The sequence below is a fragment of the Cetorhinus maximus genome, chromosome 16 (genome assembly GCF_964194155.1).
Source record: "Cetorhinus maximus chromosome 16, sCetMax3.hap1.1, whole genome shotgun sequence".
NCBI lineage: Eukaryota > Metazoa > Chordata > Chondrichthyes > Lamniformes > Cetorhinidae > Cetorhinus > Cetorhinus maximus.
In genome coordinates, this window is record NC_135894.1 from 16,141,701 (window position 1) to 16,161,123 (window position 19,423).

At 46.9% G+C, this 19,423-nt stretch overlaps 1 protein-coding gene across 4 annotated transcripts in view; it reads left to right on the forward strand.

Annotated features, from left to right (window-relative positions):
• The window catches only part of LOC144691377 (E3 ubiquitin-protein ligase Midline-1), a 372,887-nt gene that overhangs the window by 313,067 nt on the left and 40,397 nt on the right, over window positions 1-19,423 (forward strand). For all 4 annotated transcript variants that reach the window (XM_078559416.1, XM_078559415.1, XM_078559417.1 and 1 more), the window contains exon 4: window positions 12,210-12,317. In XM_078559416.1, the coding sequence (XP_078415542.1) occupies window positions 12,210-12,317 (108 nt within the window). The remainder of the gene's footprint in view (window positions 1-12,209; window positions 12,318-19,423) is intronic.

Consider the following 19,423-nt stretch of genomic DNA (forward strand, 5'->3'; position numbering starts at 1 on the left):
GTTGTTCCTCAGTATGGAATGTTAGTGCAGCACCATGTGAGGTTAATGCAATTTACCAGGTTATGTAAGGATTTGTCTAAAAATTATAGCTAGTTTGGAACAAGTATGTTTAGGTTTCCATGTGTTATCTTCAACATGATCAATACCCACGTTCCAGTGAGAATGAAGAGTATTTGATGCAGCATTTCCATTTCACATGACAACAATCTCAGTTTTAGAACAGATAAAAACTTGCATTTATGTAGTGCCTTTCACAACCAGAGGACATTTCAAAGCCCTTTACAGCCAATGAGGTGCTACAATCATCTAACATTGTCCACCTAGATGTACAAATAGGTTGATTTCCAATAATTCTGTGGTATTCCGTGTTGAGAACTTGTTTGGGTTAATTAGTAGTTCAGACGCTGGCAAATATCTAGATGTATAACTTGCTTATAACTTCTGTTGATAATAATAGAACCAACAATTTGATTTATCTCTGGAATCTGAGCCTATATAATTAGGACCATTCTGCTCGGTCGATCTGATACACAAGGCGGCAATTTTAAGCTAACTTGCCTTACGGGAACCTGACAAGATCAGATGGTGCAGCAGTTGTACATTCCTCTCAATATTACTTCACATTGAAGGCCATAGGAAGTAAACTGACTGGCCAATCTGGACACATCAGGTTCTCTCCATGTGGATTAGTTTAAAATGACTCCCTAAAGACTGGCAGTAAACACCACTTTTGAAACTGTTTTGGAGGGCTGCATTTTACTCAGCGCTACTCACTATAGAAAAAAGTAGATGTGAGGAATTAGGCGTGAAAAAAAATAATACAAAGTGATAAGACATTTATCTAGGTCTTTTCCACCGCTGTGCACTTGTTCCCAAATGTGCTCATGGAAAATAATGACAGAAAATAATCTTGTTAAGACCTTAATAATAGAGGAGAGTTTGGATAAACTGGGGTTGTTTTCCCTGGAGCACAGGAGATTGAGGGAGGACATGATTGAGGTGTATAAAATAGATAGGGTAGACAGGAAGGAACTTTTCCCCTTGGTGGAGGGATCAATAACCAGGGGGCATAGATTTAAGGTAAGGGGCCGGAGGTTTAGAAGGGATGTGAGGAAGGGTTTTTTCACCCAGAGGGTGGTGGGAATCTGGAACTCACTGCCTGAAAGGGTGGTAGAGGCAGAAACCCTCACAACATTTAAGAAGTATTTGGATGTGCACTTGCAATGCCATGGCATACAAGGCTATGGGCCTAGTGCTGGAAAATGGGGTTAGAATACTTAGGTACTTGTTTGACCGGCACAGACTCGATGGGCCGAAGAGCCTTTTCCTGTACTGTAGACCTCTATGGCTCTAATAGACAATGATGGGAGATTCCAGCTGAATGGGGTATAGAGGAGGGGCATCCAGCTGAATCAGGTATAGGGGAGGGGCATCATAGCAGTTGCTAGACAAAAAAAACTCGTGTAGTTCTTCTACCTTCCTGGTAGTTACATGATACAGTGATAATAGAGCTTGATTAATCACAGAGATCAATCTGTATCAACTAATCTGCAACAGATATGAGACAAGGAAACCTCAAGCGATGGGGTTAATGCTTTGGAGTGTTCTTCCCTGTGTCCTAGTCAATATTTATCCTTTGACCAATGGGAGCCGATTATCCCATTGCTGTCTGTGGGAGTTTTCTAATTGGCTGCAGTGTCTCCCACATTACAACAGTGACTACACTTCAAGAAGACACTTCATTTGCTGTAAAGTCTTTTGAGGTTGTGAATGGAGCTCTAGTAAATGCAAGTTCTTTCTTTAATCCCTTTTAGTGTTCAATAAAATGAATGATTCTTTGGAATCTTTTCTCCCCCAGCCTCAGCAACAAGCAGTCAGTGCAGATGTGCTCTGAAACTTCCCCTGCCTGGCTGCTGAGTGGTACTTTAACATTTATATCCTTCCACTCCCAACCACTTTAATCCCTCCTGCTTACTTCAGTTATTACTGTTAATGAAAGTTGTAGTAAGTGTACGGTTTTAACCTCAACTGCCTGCTGGGGGATTAGCCATTACCTTATGCAATGTTTTATTGGTATTATAAATACCTGCTGTACTTCTGACATAAGTCATACTGAAGGAAGACCTCCAAGTGCATGTGCGATGTTGAAGTCGTAAATCTGTCCTTTACGGATACATTAAGGACTTTGTTTCATCTGGTGCACAGGTCTTCTCAATGCCTCCCCTCCTCCCAAACCAACCCACTCCACTGAGCAGAAAAAAATGAAGAAACTGTTAGTGGCCTTTTGGTTTAATCAGTCCTGCGATTTTTCCTGTTGAACCTGAATATATTCTTAATAAGTAGCCATTTGGACGGACTTAAATGTAGCAACAGAATCTCAAAATTCAGCTGTCTGGTGTCAAATAATGATGCTTTCTCCTTGAAATTATAGCTGGCCCATCCATGCCCTGGGATTGTGTAACTGCTCCTATCTGGTGCTATTATTATATCACTGTTTCATTTAGTTGTCACATAGGACTAGAAATGAGGTTATAGACAGTGGACCTCAGTCACTGCCTGTTTTAAATGACTTCATCTCAAAGAACCAGCACAGACTCACAAGACTGAACCCCATTATAACAATGTCATGTTGTCCCATCAAAACTGAATTATCTTCGATTCGGTCGCACTCACAATGTGATAAGAATAATAAAGAGAGTTTTCGAATCTCTTGAACCAGTGCTTTCCATTGATACACAGGCCGGGCCTTGTCGTGGGCAGTGTCGCCCACCACTGGTGGGGGCCAGAAAATCCCGCCCAGAGTGTAGGATTCCCAACCTTCTCGGAATTTCTGGGAGGTTTCCTGAAATTTTTGGTGGGGTGGGGGGTGGGGTGCTTCCTCGCCAAGGGGTGCCTTCAGCAGCCCGGGGTGTTCACCAATTTTACATCCCCCGCCCCCCCCTCACTGGTGACCTCCTGACAGCTGATGTCACCAAATCACAAAGAAAAATACTCGACTTGGGGCGGGGCCTCAATCTTTATAATGTAACTACAATAACATTTGTAGAAGTAATGTGATTGAATGCCCATGTGATCTGATGTCACATGGGCGTCACCGATGGCTGTCCCTTGATTGGAGGTTGATGTCTAACAGGGTTGCGAGTTTTTGCCTCGAGTCTTCAAGTGACTGAATAGATCAATTCTCAGCCCGCAGATCTTTGGGCACCTGGGACAGGATGTCCCATGAGGCAGTGGGATCCAGAGTGCAGCATCTACTCCCATTTTCTTTCCTTCTGTGTTGCTACTCTGCCTCATCATCGAGACATTGGGACTCAAAGCATGATGCAGCTTGCTGGACAAGTTGTCGCTATTCTGAATGATTTGTAGCAAGCTCCTCTTCGTCATTAAGGTCAATGCCGCCACACTTCAAGGAGAGCTTCAGAGTGTCTTCGAAGCATTTTATTTGTACTCCCCGGAACGTTGAGAGTTGAGAAAACAGGAGCTGGTGGTGGGGATGATTTTCAGCCACCTGGGCAGTATCTAGTCCATCCAAGTTGATCTTGTAGGGGTTTTGCCTGAATGCTTGTGGCTTCAAGAAGGACAGGAGCATTTGTTCGACAGTCCTCCCACTGGATCCAGAGGATGCAGCTGAGGCATTGCAGATGGAATTTCTCTGGTGTCCTTATGTGTCACTGAAGCACAGTCCAGGTCTCGCTGGAGTACAGAAGCGTCAGGATGACAACTGCTCTGTACACTAAGACTTTTGTTGACTTGCAGCAATTTTTGTTGTCAAACACTCGCGGCCGTAGTTTGTAGAAGTTTGAATTGGCCCAGCTGATCCAGCGTTGGATCTAGTCAATGGTGGCCTTTTGTGAGAGGTGCCTGCCAAGGTATGGGAGGTGGTCAACATATTCCAGAGTCTCTCCTTCAGCATATGTAGGAGGTGGAATATTTGGCTACCAGGTGTGGATTGGTACATGAGTTTTACATAGTGTAATACCTAAAGTGCTTCACAGGAACATAATCAGACAAAATTAGCATCAAGCCAAAATGGGACCTACAAAGAGGGCTGACTTCAGGCGGGTTTTAAGGAGTCTCGAAGACAGAGAGAGGTTTTTAGAGGGAGGGAATTCCAGGGTGTGGGGCCTAGCTGGCTGAAAGCACAGCCGCCAATGGTGGGGGTCATGGGAATGGAGCTGGGGTGGTAAGTGGAAGGATTGCAGTTCTTGGGGGTGGCAAGGGTTTGCAGGGCAATGGGGGGAGAGAGAGAGAACGGGAGGGGTGAGGCCATGGAGGAATTTAAAATATAAAACACAATAATCTTGCCTGCATCACAACTACAGTGTTTATCCATATCATAAACAACATCTCAAGGAACTTTAATGAAGAGGCAGAAAAATATAAGATCAAGAGGTAGATGCTGGACCATGATGTGAGAGTGAGGGGAGAGAACCAATGGTTTAGTCAAGACAAGATGGTAGGTTATGAGAAGATTTTTATAGGTAGCAATGTGAGGGACTATTAATAATGGGGTGTGGAGGGAGTTATGCGTAAGACCGTATTCAGGGGAATGAAGAGTGTGGGAAAGGATGTAAAGCTACAGGAAGCTGCAACAGCAGAGTGAGATTTGAAGATGAGGATGGTGACTTTGAACACACTATGTTGTGGGGGCAAGAAGCCAATGTAGGTCAGTGAGTACAGGGGTGATTATTTGGTGCATGGCACATATTGTAGAATGGAAATTGGGTAGCTGACCTTTGAATAAATTGGAGTTTCTAGAAGACGAAGAATGGGAGTGGCAGCAAGGAGAGAGTGGGAAAATCTAATCTAAATGTGACACAATTATGGGATATTCTGAGGTATTATGGAAGCAGAGATGGGCATTGCTGGAGGTGGAAGGAAGCAGCCTTGGTGAAATAGGCTGTGCAGTTTGCAACTCAACTCCTAATGGTTTAAGGAGGCAGGTAGTCCCTGAGTAAAGGAGTTTTAGTTTGTTCCTGGCTTCTAGGGTGACCTGGGAGTAACGTAGGATTTGGCTGATGTGAGCAAGAACAAGATCCTGCTTTAAGGTAGAAACGTTGAGGTAAAATGAATGAAGTCTCATTCAGGAGCCAATAAACAAGCAAAATTCAACGTGTTACCAGTACCAGTAATAACAAGGTTGAGTACAGGAGCTAGGAGAGGGACAGAGTTTGATTCAGGAACCAGGAGGAGAGCAGAGCTTAGTCTATGAAAGCACTGGAGGAGTAGACTTAAGTTCAGGAAACTGCCAATGAGGCCTAGCCCAGGAGAAACAGCAGTGAGTCAAGGAACTCAGTGGGGTCATAGCACCCAGCCCAGGAGGCCAAGAGAAACTTTGGGATAAAAGGGGACTTACTTTGGGTGACAGGCAAGGAGTCTTAGTTAATGCAATAACAGAGCAAAGTCCCTGAGCCAGAGGTTGTAACAGAGGAAAAGTACACTAAGGACTTGAGAATGTCATTACCTAATGGGTGTGACACCAACACAATGTGCCAATAGTTGAATCTTGTAGGCTGTTCCCTCCCCAATCCCAAGGTAGAACTGGTCTCCATTTCAATGCATTTTTTGCTCTGCTGCAATTATCTGATTTCCTACCTGCAGCATCTTCTCCAAGCGCTCTCCTGTTACCCAGAACAGGAGAGAAGGGGTGAAAACTTGAGGAAAATCAGAAGAGGGGAAACTGCTGCCAAAGGAATATGATAGCAGATAGAGGAATCTTGGAGGAGTCAGTGTCAAACAAGGGGCAGGAATATTTCACTAGCACATAAGCATTGCCTTGAGCAACACTGATTTTTTAACATAACTCTACACACATTAAACAGGACATTATATTGAAGCTATTCCCCAGCACATTTAAATTAATCACAGCCTTCCTTTGGAATGCAGAGTGTACGCAGATCCCCAGGCAGAAGCTATCAGCTTCAGTACTCAATTGAATAAAATCCTACATGTAGCCTGATGTCACACTCCACTATTTGAGGGTGACGCTATGAACAGAGGTAATTCTGCTGCCATTTGTTTGGAATATGAAGCCTAACTCCTGCAATCACCTCAAAAACAAACTAAACACAGTGATGAGTTGAGTGGCCTGTTTCCCTTCTGGCAAATATTGGCCATGCTTTTAAGGTTTTCTGCAGACCAGACACAGTCGAGGGTTAATCTGAGACCCAAAAAAAAAAGCACGGGCCTGGTCTTGGTTGAAGAAAAGTCTTTTAAAGTAACGTGTAAAGCAGATGTTTGAAGGGGATCAGGGTCCAACTGTAATCTGAGACACTAGCTTCTTGCAAAGGGCCCTGCTGACTGTCACAAATTTTGTGCATTTTTTTCCCTCCCTGCTAACTAGTCCCAATGAAACTAATGTCAAGGCTGCAGAAACAGAATTCAAGTACAACCTAAGCATTGTTGTAGTTTGCCAGCCACAAAATACAACAAACTTTAGCCCTAGGAATTAAATGGAGGGATGTCTTGTTAACTCTTCGTGCTCAATGAAGGCAGGACCCTTAAAGAGGCAAAAGCAAAATACGGCAGACGCTGGTAACCTGAGATAAAAAACAGAAAATGCTGGAAATGCTCGGTGGTTCCAGGTGCATCTGTGGAGAAAGAAACAGAGTTAATGCTTCAGGTCTGTCATTTGCTGGTCAAAGGTCTTCAACCTGAAATCTTAGTCCCGATCTTGCGGTCCCAATAGCGGTGAATGCTGTGGCTGGAACAGCGCCACAGCCTCTGGGCAGCCAACTTGTGTGTGAATCCGGAAGTTGCAGTTTGCCAGGATCGGCCCCAGTGCAGCAACCACTGATGGTCGTGCCAGGACCTGTCAGTCAGGAACTTGGGCTGATGGCTCTGGACTTTGTATTAGCGCTGATTTTGTTAGGACTGTTCCTACCAGGCAAAAGGTCTGCTCAGAAGCACAGCCCTTAAATCAACAGGAGCGTCAAAACACTCCCACAAACTTACCCCACCCCCCCTACCCTGGCTCTGCTCACCCATGCCCCCTCCCTTACACCATCACCTCCCACCGTCCCCAGCACCCCCAACTCTGCTCACCCATAGCCCCTCCATCAACTAGTCCCAACTTTGCTCACCCACCTCTCCATCTCTCACCCCCCCCATCCCACCGGCTCCGCTCACACTCCCCACTGTTCCTCCACCTCCCGTCCACCATCACCCCAGCTCTGCTCACCCACCTCCCCACTCCGTCACCCAATGCCCCTGGCTGTGTTCACCCGCACTCCCCCCCCCAGCCCCCGCGCCGCCCCCCCGGCGCCCTCCCTCGCCCTCCAGTGCCCCAAGCTCTTCTCACCTGCCCTAGCACCCACCTCATCCAACCCCCTATTCCCCTTCACTTCCATGGCACTACCTGCCCTAAGTCACCTGAACATGACTTACCATGAGCTAGGATGGAGGCAGCAAAGTTTGGATGAGCTCTAGATTATGAAGATGGGATGCTGGCCCTGAATAGTCGAGTCTGGAGTAAGGAGGTAACAAAAGCAAAGATGATCATATCCGACATTGCGACTCCTCAGATACTGAAGCAGTCCATGACCAAATGCGGCAAGACCTGGGCAATCCAGGTTTGGGCTGACAAGTGGCAAGTAACATTCGTGCCACACAAGTGCCAGGCAATGTCCATCTCCAACAATAGAGAATCTAACCATCACCCCTTGGCATTCAATGGCATTACCATTGCTGAATCCCACTGTCAACATCCTGAGGGCTACCATTGACCAGAAACTGAACTGGACTAGCCATATAAATACTGTGGCTACACGAACAGGTGAAAGGCTAGGAATCTTGCAGCGAGTAACTCACCTCTTGACTCCCCAAATCCTGTCCACCATCTACAAAGCACAAGTCAGGAGTGTGATGGAACACTGCCCACTTGTCTGGATGAGTGCAGCTCACTCAAACTTAAGAAGCTGGACACCATCCAGGACAAAGCAGCCCACTTGGTTGTCACCCTATCCACAAACATTCACTCCCTCTACCACTGACGCTCAGTAGCAGCAGTGTCTACCATCTACAAGATGCACTGCAGCAACTCACAAAGGCTCCTTAGACAGCACCTTCCAAACCCACAACCGCTACCATCTAGAAGGAAAAGGGCAGCAGATACATGGGAACACCACCACCTGGAAGTTCCACTCCAAGCCACTCACCATCCTGACTTGGAAATACATCACTGTTCTTTCGATGTCGTTGGGTCAAAATCCTGGAACTCCCTTCCTAACTGCACTGTGGGTGTACCTACACCACATGGACTGCAGCGGCTCAAGAAGGCAGCTCACCACCACCTTCTCAAGGGCAACTAGGGATGGGAAATAAATGCTGGCCCAGCCAGTGAAGCCCACATCCCGTAAATGAAAAAAAATTGATCTATGTCAAGGCAACTCCTATCAATTCCAGACAGGAGAAGATCTCCACATATTGCATCATGAGGGTAACACTTTGGTTCAGAAACACCACCTGGTCTCGCTCAATACCAGATTATTTAAAATGCAGTATCAACCGGAGAATTATGGAATGATTAAGGCATAGAAGAGATCATTTTGCCTGTCATGACCACACTGGCTCTCTGTCAGAGGAACTCAGCAAGGCAGCAGTCGATGAGTGAAAGTTCCCTAACAATCCCCTCGCTTATTTAATTTTTCAATAATTTTGAAGTTGCCCACTTTGTGGGTCTGGAAATTCCAATGTGGCAATGTTTACGGTGTTGGATTGATGAGTTCCAGCATTTCTTCCTGGAACAGTCCATATGTGGTGGCCAGATGTGCACCGTGACTGACCCTTATTGGCAGTGAGGTGGTTACATCTGGTTGGGCTTCCTACTGTGATTTAGGTCTGGGGAAGTAATTTGTGAAACACTTTCCTGTAGTTTGGTAACCTTGAATGAGCCCACGTTTGAGGTGGATTGCAGAAAACTTTTGACTGCTCCTGGAAGAAAAGAATAACAACTTGCATTATATAGCACCTTTAACATCATAACATGCCCAAAGGCATTTCACAGGAATGTGATCGGACAAAATTTGACACTGAGCCACATAAGACTTATGCCCTAGACAGCTGACAGCATAATGATGGGGAGATGGTGGGATAGCCAAAAGATCAGAGCTGGAGGAGTGTAGACATCTCGGAGAGTTGTAGAGCTGAAGAAAGTTAAACAGATAGGGAGGGATGTGCCATGGAGGGATTTGAACACAAGGGTGAAAGCTGCTGTACTGGGAGTAAATGCGCCTCAAGAACGCAGGTCTGATGGGCGAAAGGAACTAGGTGCAAGGTAGAATAGAGGCGGCAGAGTTTTAGATGAGGTCAAGTTTACAGCTGGCTGTAAGATGGCTGGCTGGCCAAGAGAGCATTGGAATAGTTAGAACAAGCACACACACGTCCTCTTTCCAATCTATATTTGTTTGTTACCCTTGAAGCTACCCATTCAGTCTCTGTGTCTGAGTCATTATGATGATGGATGCATGATGGAGGCGGTCAAGTGAGAAAACTAGCTCTTTTATGTTTTACAACAAGAGTCTTAACCAATTTCTACTCCCAGCCTAATTATAGTGTGTACCTCAGCAGAAATTACTATTAACAATACCTGACAGGAGGTCAACTTTAATAAGTTACCATCAATGCTCAACACCTGCCCAAAAGCTCTGTCGGAATAGCATCCTAGGGACACTGATAGGAATTACGGGTGACTTACTATTGCAGAAGCAGCCTTGTCAGTATTAACCCCTGAGGAAGGCTTTCAACTGTCAAGTTCCTCGAGAAGCCTGTTAATTAGAGAACGGAAAAGCAATGTTGTTGTTCAGAGTGTTATTGTTGGACCAGATCCATGGAGGCTGCTGACATCTCACTGTGCTCAGACATATTTGTCTTTATGAGTTAGAGGTGGGGTATGTTATTGTTGGACCAATCAACAGACATTCCCACTAGTGTCATGGAAACTATTCATTATACTGAACTGAGGTGCTTTAGGTTTTTTCTTTTGTGTGTGGTTTAGATGACTGGATGCAGTTGGACTATTTCCCCGCCCCCTCTGAACCTTGACTTATTTTTGTGACAGAATGTTCTCCAATGTGTGAAGCAAATCTCAAGTGTCAAGAATGTGAGGGTTCATCATTTTACTGGTTAACCACTTCATCCTTAATTTCTCTATACTGAGAAAGAGTGGGGCTTGTTTAAAGTGGGAGGGCTCGTTAAGAGGCAACACTCAGCCGCCCAGCCTTTCGTAACCCTTGAACCCGAAACTGTGGGAACCACCCTGTTTATGTCAGAAAGCACCAGGACAGCAGAAAAACTGTGCGAGCAGAGTTATTTTTACACTGGAGTTTGCAATTTTTCTTCTTTGCTCTTGTATCTTCCCCTGAGAAAGGCATTGTGCAGGCCCAGAAGCACCGGAACACACCAATGGGCCTGCGTGGACATGGGCAGCCTAAACAATTTGGTCACAGGTAACCATAGCAACCATCTCTTTTATTCAGCCTCTTGTGCAGGAAGACCTCCTTCATTTACTTATTGTCGGGTCGTGAAATCAGTTTGCAGGTGACTGGTTTTGTCCATCAGCTCCATTTCATTAAATTGCTTTAGTTTCTGGTTTAATGTCAGTTTCCTTGCAGTTTGTGGACTGAAGAGAACATGACGAAGGATTTAACTTCTAGATTAAAAGGGAAGGATTTTATTCCTTTTCTCAACAAAAAAAAATGACTAATACCCATCATTATGGAAATTTTCCAAAAGGGAGTTTACAGAGGACACTGAACGTAAAGGTGATTTCTTAAAACAAAGGGAAAGTGTTCTAGCAATGTCATTACTGTGACATTAATAAGATTAAAGATTATTCACCCAGTAAATAGCACTGAGTTTAAAAAATAAGTGAAAAATAAAACATTTGGTAAGATTATAATTTTTAAACTAATGTTTATCCACCACACACACGCACGCACACACACACACACAAATGTGCATGTGTAATCATTAACGTAATCACATATACATGTATGTACACAAACACACACATATGTGTACAAGCTCAAATATACATTATGCATACACAAACAGACATATATATATAAAACCTAAAATGTACATTATACATACATGTACAGACATGGGCCTTTACAAAAATAAGAATTCAGATATTTAAGTTCTAATTTTAACCTGGAGCATGCATCAGATGCTCAAGAGAAACACCTAAACCCAGGCCTTGTTTGCAGACCCACGGGTCCACCAGGAGTCAGGCACATTAGTGGAACTCAAAAGGCGGAAGTGGGTGATTGATTGGCCACGGGATATACCCATTACCTCATTTATTGAGTAATAAATAATTCAGCTTTATCTCTGCCTCCCAGATTCTAAAAACAAATGAAGAAAATACTTAAAGTTTTCAATCACTTTTACACACCGTACTCCATTTTGCCAACAATGTACTTGTATGTCGCACCTTTTAACATCTAAGGTTTCTAAAGGTGCTTCACAGAAACATAACAAAACAATTGAGTCAAAGCAGGAGAGACTAACTGGGGTGGGAGAGGATGTTGAGATGTTTAGGGAGGGAATTCTAAAGCATGGGGCTGAAGGCATGGCAGCCACTGATTGGATGAAGGGGAGAGGGATGCATAAATGGCCTGATCAAGGAATAATGCACTTAAGGCGGTCAAGAACCCGAGCCTTCACCTATGCCTGTAGTCTCAACGGGTTATTTGGACAAAAAATGCTGTAAAAACTCAGCAGGTCTTTCTCTCCACAGATGCTGTTAGACCTGCTGAGTTTTTACAGCATTTTTTGGGGTTTTTATCAGATTTCCAGCATCTGCAGTATTTTGCCTTTATCTGCGGGTTATTTGGACTTCCCTTGAGCCTCCTCATCTTGTGGATAACATTGGATATGGCAACAATTTCGGTCCCCACTCTTTGAAATAACAAGTTCTAGGCCAAGCAGCATTAAGAGGGAAGCTACAGTCTGTTGACATTTGGTGCATGTTACCCTGACAGACTGTCAGGTTTTCTGGACCTGGATCAGCCCTTTTTGCAAGCTGTTGATCAGGCTATTTTTGCTCGGTTTTATTTTGGATGTCTAATAACTGTCTAATCCTACTTCTCAATCACTGTGACTGGGTCTGAGGCATATTCTTCTAATCCTTTTGGATCCATAAAGGTCCTTTGTGAACTTGGCTGAATCAGTACAGCACTAAAGGAGCCACTCTTGTCTGTTGACAGGTGAATGCAACGCGGCAAGAAGACAAACTAACAGAAGAGTGCGACCAACTAATTGAAATCATCCAGCAACGAAGGCAAATCATTGGCACAAAAATCAAGGAAGGGAAGGTAAGAAGCAGACCATTACTGATGACTCGAGTCATTGACAGCAGATTTGACGGCTCTCAAGGGGCTGAATGGCCTACTCCTGTTCCCATGTTCCTAGATATGTACCAGTATTACTTGGACCATTAACCGCACGCAGGCTGGGTCTAACAAAGAGGTATTCATATAAAGAGATGTTCATGTACAGATATTCATATATCTAATGAGTAGCACAGCCAGTCTAGGAAAGTCTAGGTTTAATCCTCAGTTTGTGCTTAGTTACTTTGATCGTAGGAGAGCTGGAACTGACTCTAGCCTCACCACACTGGGAAAAAATAAGTCAACTAGCTATCTGGGTTCTCATTATTATCCACTCATCTACTCTGATAGTGAACAAATAGACACATTAACAGAGGACGGTGGGCTGGATGAATGTTGCTTTGACACTGCTGTCGAATTGCTTGCTTGCACCCATTAGCAGACATGAATAATGGTCATTTAAGTTAGGTCATGTGGTGTGGTGGGGAGGGGCAAATATCCTGCATTGAACTCCAGGGGCAGAATTTTCAGTTCGGCGGGTGGACACGGCCAGCAGGCCCAGGATTGGCCCGCAATCGGCCCCCGGCCACGATTACACACTGGCAGGCCAATTATGGACCACCCAGCGTGAAACGCGGCTCCCCACTGGTCAGGAAGGGCCGAGCGGTGGGGGGGGTGGTGGTGGGCGGTGCCTGTCGGCTGCCGGGTCGAATGGCAACCCGGCGGCCAGTTTAAAAACAGCACAGACAGCCCCAGGAAGACTGTCACGGGAGAACATCTGTTCTGTGTTAGCAAACTCAAGTGATGGAGTCGAGGGTGGCTGGATACGGCAGGTGGGAGGGCACGTCGGGTGGGCACTCGGCCCCCTGCTTTTTGGAAGAGTGCCTCGCTATCCTGCTGGAGGAGGTGGCTACCAGGATGGACACCCTTGTCCCCAGAGATGGGAGGAGGAGGCCATTGCACCTCACAAAGAGGGCATGGGAGGAGGTGGCAGCATTGGTTAGCAGCCATGACGTGGTGCGGTGCACATGGGTCCAGTGCCGGAAGAGGTTCAATGACCTGCTGCGCTCAGGAAGGGTGAGTACCATGTGCGCATGGATCAGTGTGGTGAAGTGCTAAGGTGTGGCCATCTCCCTGTGGACCTCAGGGGTGTTAGAGTCCGCGTGTCAACTGCCAATGACGCCAAAGTTAGCCAAGGGGTTGAGCCCTGGCTGCTTGCATTGAGTACCTTGCAACTTGACGACCATGACATGGATGAGCCCTGTGAGGTGTTCCTCAGTTGGGGTTGGCCAGGCTGCAATGGCGCTGCAGGTAGAGAGTAGACTAATCAATGCTCCTCTGTCCTTTCAAGAGAAGACGGGCCATAACCAATCAGAGATTGGTTATAGACGGAGGCCCACCCAACCTCCTGCTGCTCAGCAGGTTCGAGCAGGACACCCTCAAGCTCGAGAGTTGCCATACTCCCCGTGCAACCGGGTGTGGAGAGGCGGGAGTGCCAGATGAAGGTAAGAATGCAATGCACAGAGCTGAGAGTTTTGGCTTGTGAAATCATTCTAGTGTAGTCTCTTCATTGATGTGAACCTCGAACCTGGAATCCCCATTGATCATTGAAAGAAGAGGGCACCATGATGCAGATCTCCATTGTCTCACCAGGGTGCCTGGCATGCACAGTGACAGTGCGGTGACTTTAACTAATGACTTGTCCTTGTTCTCCCTTAGATTTGCCAGCACCCAGTCACTATCTGAACCCAGGAGGGCCACCGCTGACACCGGAGGACCATCAGGCTTCATTTGCACCTGCATCACACCCGCACTCTGAACCAGGCACCAGTGCAGACACCAGCACCTCCGTGGGCATTAAAGTGGCGGCAAGATTGTCGGCGCACCTTAGTGAGGGCACTGCAAACTCACTTCAGCTACAGGCAGAGAGTGCCCAGGGTGCCGGCAGTCAGCAGACTTTTGGGGACCAGGATGCTGCTCAATCAAAGGCAGATGATGAGTCCCTGGAGTCGTCCATTAGGCGACAGATGCTGGACATCCAGCGGGATGTGCGGGAGGATCTGGCAGAGATCCATGAGGGTGTGCGTGTCATGGTCTCTGTTGTGGAGGAGTCCATGTGGAGTGTGAGCACTGTGTTGACCCTCATGGCCGAGCACACTGCCTCCTCCATTAAGAGAGTGACGACTGTCATGGAGAGGCAGCTCCAGGAACAGAATCAGGGGTTCCTAGGGTTGTGCTCAGACCTGCAGCCCTCACACAGGCAATGACATCAGGTGGTTAGTGTCAGTGTGGGAGATGGATGGGGCACCCAGTATTTCAGCTAGGTGGCCATCCATCAATGGTGTGTAGGAAGGCCCAGAGTGACCTCACATTGGTGCATGAGCTGCTTGTCGTCTCTGCGGCCTCCTCTCAGGGCGCTCTGGTGATGGCAGAAGCTCCTCCACCCCTCTGCCAGTGACCATGGCATCTGATGAGGCTGCAGCGACTGGGGAGATGCCAGCTGTGGACTGTCCGCTCCCTCCCAGGCGGGGTCAGCATAGGTTCCACTGGCCAGAGGACGACCACCAAGATCATCAAGGCCAACAACACAGCAGAGCCAGCAGCCTGTCTCCAATGCCAGTGTCAGCGAGGCTAGGGGATCACGAAGACTTAGTCCTCATAAACATAGGTTAGAGGCAGCATGACCACAACAGGGACAGTTCACGGGTGATTTTCTGTTCATTTCTGTTTGGTTTATATGTTAGCTGGCGTGGACATCAACACCAGTAATGATGATGTCATTATGTTTTCAAGGTGACAATAACATTAAATTTGCTTTGGTTCTGATGGCCTGAGTATGCTTCACCTTTTTTCTTTCAGGTGCAGGGTATGCCCAGTATGTAATGCTGGATGTGAGTGCTGGATATTTTATTGCACAGGCAGATCTTTGGTAGCCTAGCTGAAGGTGCGTTGGATCAAGGCGTCCCTGATGTCCCTGCCTTGCTGGAGGTTACCGAGGTCTCACGCCCTCAGCGTGCTCCTCACCGTGCTTCTTTTCTGATTCACTACTGGATTCATCATCTGTGGCTGGTGCAGCTGCGTCAAGATCCTCTTCCCCCAGTGGGTACCCGCTTGCCAGTGCCAGATTGCGGAGAGAGCAGCATATAACCACTATCAGTGACACCCGCTCTAGGGGGTATTGCAGTGCATCCCACTTAACGGTCCATGCATCGGAAGCGCATCTTCAGAAGACCTATGGTCCTCTTTACCACTGCCCTTGTGGAGGCATGACTCCTATTATAATGCTGCTCTGCCTCTGTTCTTGGATGGCAGAGAGACGTCATAAGCCACCTTTTCAATGGATAGCCCTTGTCACCCAGCAGCCATCCATCCAGTCGGGCTGGAGCACTGAAAAGCCACGGCACCTGGGAGTGACTCAGGATATAAGCGTCATGGGAGCTGCCAGGGTACCAAACAATCAGGGAGAGATAGAAGATCAAATATGTAATCAAATTTCAGAGCGGTGTAAGAATAATAAGGCAGTAGGGGATTTTAACTACCCAAATATTAACTGGGATAGTTTTAGTGTGCAAGGTAGGAAGGGAGCAAAATTCTCATGTTGCATCCAGGAGAACTTTTTTAGCCAGCATGTAGAATGCCCAACAAGGGAGGGGGCAGTTCCGGACCTAATATTTGGAAATGAGCCCAGGCAGGTGGAAGGCATATCAGTAGGGGAGCATTTTGGACATGGTGACCATAACTCAGTTAGATTTAGGATAGTTTTGGAAAAGGATAATATTGGGCTTGGAGTAGAAGTTCTAAACTGGGGAAAGGCTAATTTTACTAACATTAGATACGATTTGGCCCAAGTGGACTGGGAACAGCTACTTGCAGATAAAACTGTGTCAGAGCAGTGGGAGGTATTCAAGGAGGAAATAGCGAGAGTACAGGGCAAATATGTTCCCGTAAAGACAAAGGGAGGGACCAGTTCCTAGAACCCTGTATGTCAAGGGACGTAAAGGTTAGGATTAAGAAAAAAAGAGAAGCTTGTGGCAGACACTGAGGGCTCAATATGGCAGAGTCTTTAAAGGAGTATAAAAAGTGCAGGCATGTATCTCAGGCTGTTGGGGGAAGCAAGGGAAGAGATATCAATGGCTCTGACAGTAATTTTCAAATCCTCTCTGGCCATAGATGAGGTGCCAGAGGACTGAAGGACTACTAGTGTTGTCCCATTATTAAAAAACGGAGGAAGTGATAGACCAGGAAATTACAAGCCAGTCAGTCTAACCTCAATGGTGGGGAAGTTACTAGAAAGAATTCTGAGGGACAGAATATATCTGCACTTGGAGAGACACGAATTAATCAGGGATAGTCAGCATGGATCTGTTAAGGGAAGGTTGTGTTTGACAAATCTGATTGAATTTTTTGAGGAGGTAACCAGGAGTGTTGATGAGGGTAATGCATTTGATGTGGTTTACATGGACTTTAGCAAGACTTTTGATAAGGTCCCTCATGGCAGACTGGTCAAGAGAGTAAGAGCCCATGGAATCCAAGGCAAAGTAGCACGTTGGATCCAAAATTGGCTGAGAGGCAGGAAGCAGAGGGTGATGGTAGAGGGATGTTTCTGTGACTGGAAGTCTGTTTCCAGTGGGGTTCCACAGGGCTCAATGCTGGGGCCCTTGCTGTTTGTGGTGTACATAAATGATTTGGACTTAAATGTATGGGGTATGATCAAGAAGTTTGCGGATGACACGAAAATTGGTAGGGTGGTAAATAGTGAGGAGGATAGCCATAAACTGCAGGAGGATATCAATGGACTGGTCAGGTGGGCAGAGCAGTGGCAAATGGTATTCAACCTGGAAAAGTGAGAGGTAATGCATTTGGGGAGGGCTAACAAGGCATGGGATTACACTATGAATGGTAGGACCCTGGAAAGTACTGAAGATCAGAGGGACCTTGGTGTGCATATCCACAGATCCCTGAAGGTAGCAGGGCAGGTAGATAAGGTGGTTAAGAAGGCATTTGGGATACTTGCCTTTATTCGCCGATGCATAGAGTGCAAGAGCAGGGAGGTTATGCTGGAACTGTAAAAAATACTGGTTAGGCCACAACTGGAGTACTGTGTGCAGTTCTGGTCACCACACTATAGGAAGGATGTGATTGCACTGGAGAGGGTGCAGAGGAGGTTTACCAGGATGCTGCCTGGGCTGGAGGGTGTGAGCTATGAGGAAAGATTAGATAGGCTGGGGTTGTTTTCCTTGGAGTAGCGAAGGTTGAGAGGGGACCTGATAGAGGTGTATAAGATTGTGAGGGGCAAAGATAGGGTGGATAGGAAGGCACTTTTTCCTTTAGTAGAGGGGTTAATAACCAGGGGGCATAGATTTAAGCTAAGAGATAGATGGCTAAGAGGGAAGTTGAGGAGAAATGTTTTCACCCAGAGGGTGGTGGGAGTCTGGAACTCACTGCCTGAAAGGGTGGTTGAGTCAGAAACTCTCGGAACATTTAAGAAGTATTTAGATATTCACTTGCATTGCCATAGCCTCCAGGGCTATGGGCCAAGCGCTGGAAAATGGGATTAGTGTAGTCAGATCTTTGTTGACTGGCGTGGACACGATGGGCTGAATAGCCTCCTTCTGTGCTGTAGAAGTCTATGAGTCTATGAGTCTGCCTTACACAGATTTACAGAATCTGTATCCTGCAGTCACACACTAGCAGGACGTTCATGGAGTGGAATCCCTTCCTGTTGACAAAGGCACCCGGCTGACCCACTGATCCCTTGATGACCACATGTGTGCAGTCAATTGCTCCCTGGACACGGGGGAACCCAGCAATCACTGCAAAGCCTCTGGCTCACTCAGCCTGGCTGACCTCATCAGTACGCTAAGGAATAAAGGTCAGTACCTGCCTGAACAGAGCTTCTGTCACCAGCTTGACACAACTATGGACAGCTGACTGGGAGACTCCACAGATTCCCCCACTAACCCCTGGAAAGTGCCCGAAGCATAGAAGTTGAGGGCTGCTGTCACCTTCAGAGACACTGGCATGGGGTGTCCACCCACATAGTCGGAGCTGATCTCAAGTCCAATCGTCTGACAAATGGAGGTCACTGTCTCCCTTGAGAGGTGGAGCCACCTTCGGTATTGCACTTCGGACATATTGAGGTAGCTGCATTGCTGCCTGTAAACCCTGGCAGCAGGATAGTGGTGTCTTCTGCGGCCCCTTCTGCCTTGGACTTCCAGCTGGCCCTGCGCCCCTTGTGCCTGCGCCTCTCCTCCCATAGGTCCCTTCCCTGGAAGCTGCACTGGGACACCCAGCCGCCTCTCCCTTCTGCCCCTCTCTTCCTCCTCAGAGGAGATGCCACCAGCGGAGACCACAATCCCCATTACCAGGGTAACGGAAGGTTGTCTGATACCTGGAAGGGTCCACACGGTCTGAATCCTTCAGGGGCCTTGGAGACACCAATAAGTCCTGAAATGAAGCCTGAAAATGCTAAGAATGAAGCCCCGAACTGAGATGAAGCTGCCGAATACCAATAAGCCACCAGCAGCAAACTATCTCCAAAACTCCTCACTGCTCACACTTTCTATGCTGCTGACCCTTTTTATATCGCCCTTGGATGAGGCTTAGCAAATTGTCGGCTGCCCGCCTGCCCGTTTTGCACATGTGAAGAGCGCAAGATCGCACGGGCAATGTAAAATCCAGCTTAACTGCCTTTTTAATGGCCTAAACTGGCCTTGTAATTGGTGGCGGGGGTGGCTTTGACTCCCATGCGTGCCCATGAACCGAAATATCACACGAATGCGCAACGATGTTGGGACACTCACCCGACATCATCACACGCTATTTTACCTTCGAGCGGGTCGGGCATGTGCCCACCTTTTCAGCGAAAATTTCTGCCCCAGGAAAACAGAGCGGCGCTCTGGAAAATGTACTTTCAAAAAAAAATGTATTGATTTTGATCAGAATTGAATAACAGCACTCAATCAACATAAGAGCACGAGGAACAGCAGCCAGAGTTAGCCATACAGCCCCTCGAGCCTGCTCCCTCATGGGGATGAGCAGGGAGGTGTAACTGATGGTGGAATTGCCAGAACTGGGAGAGAGGTGGGAAG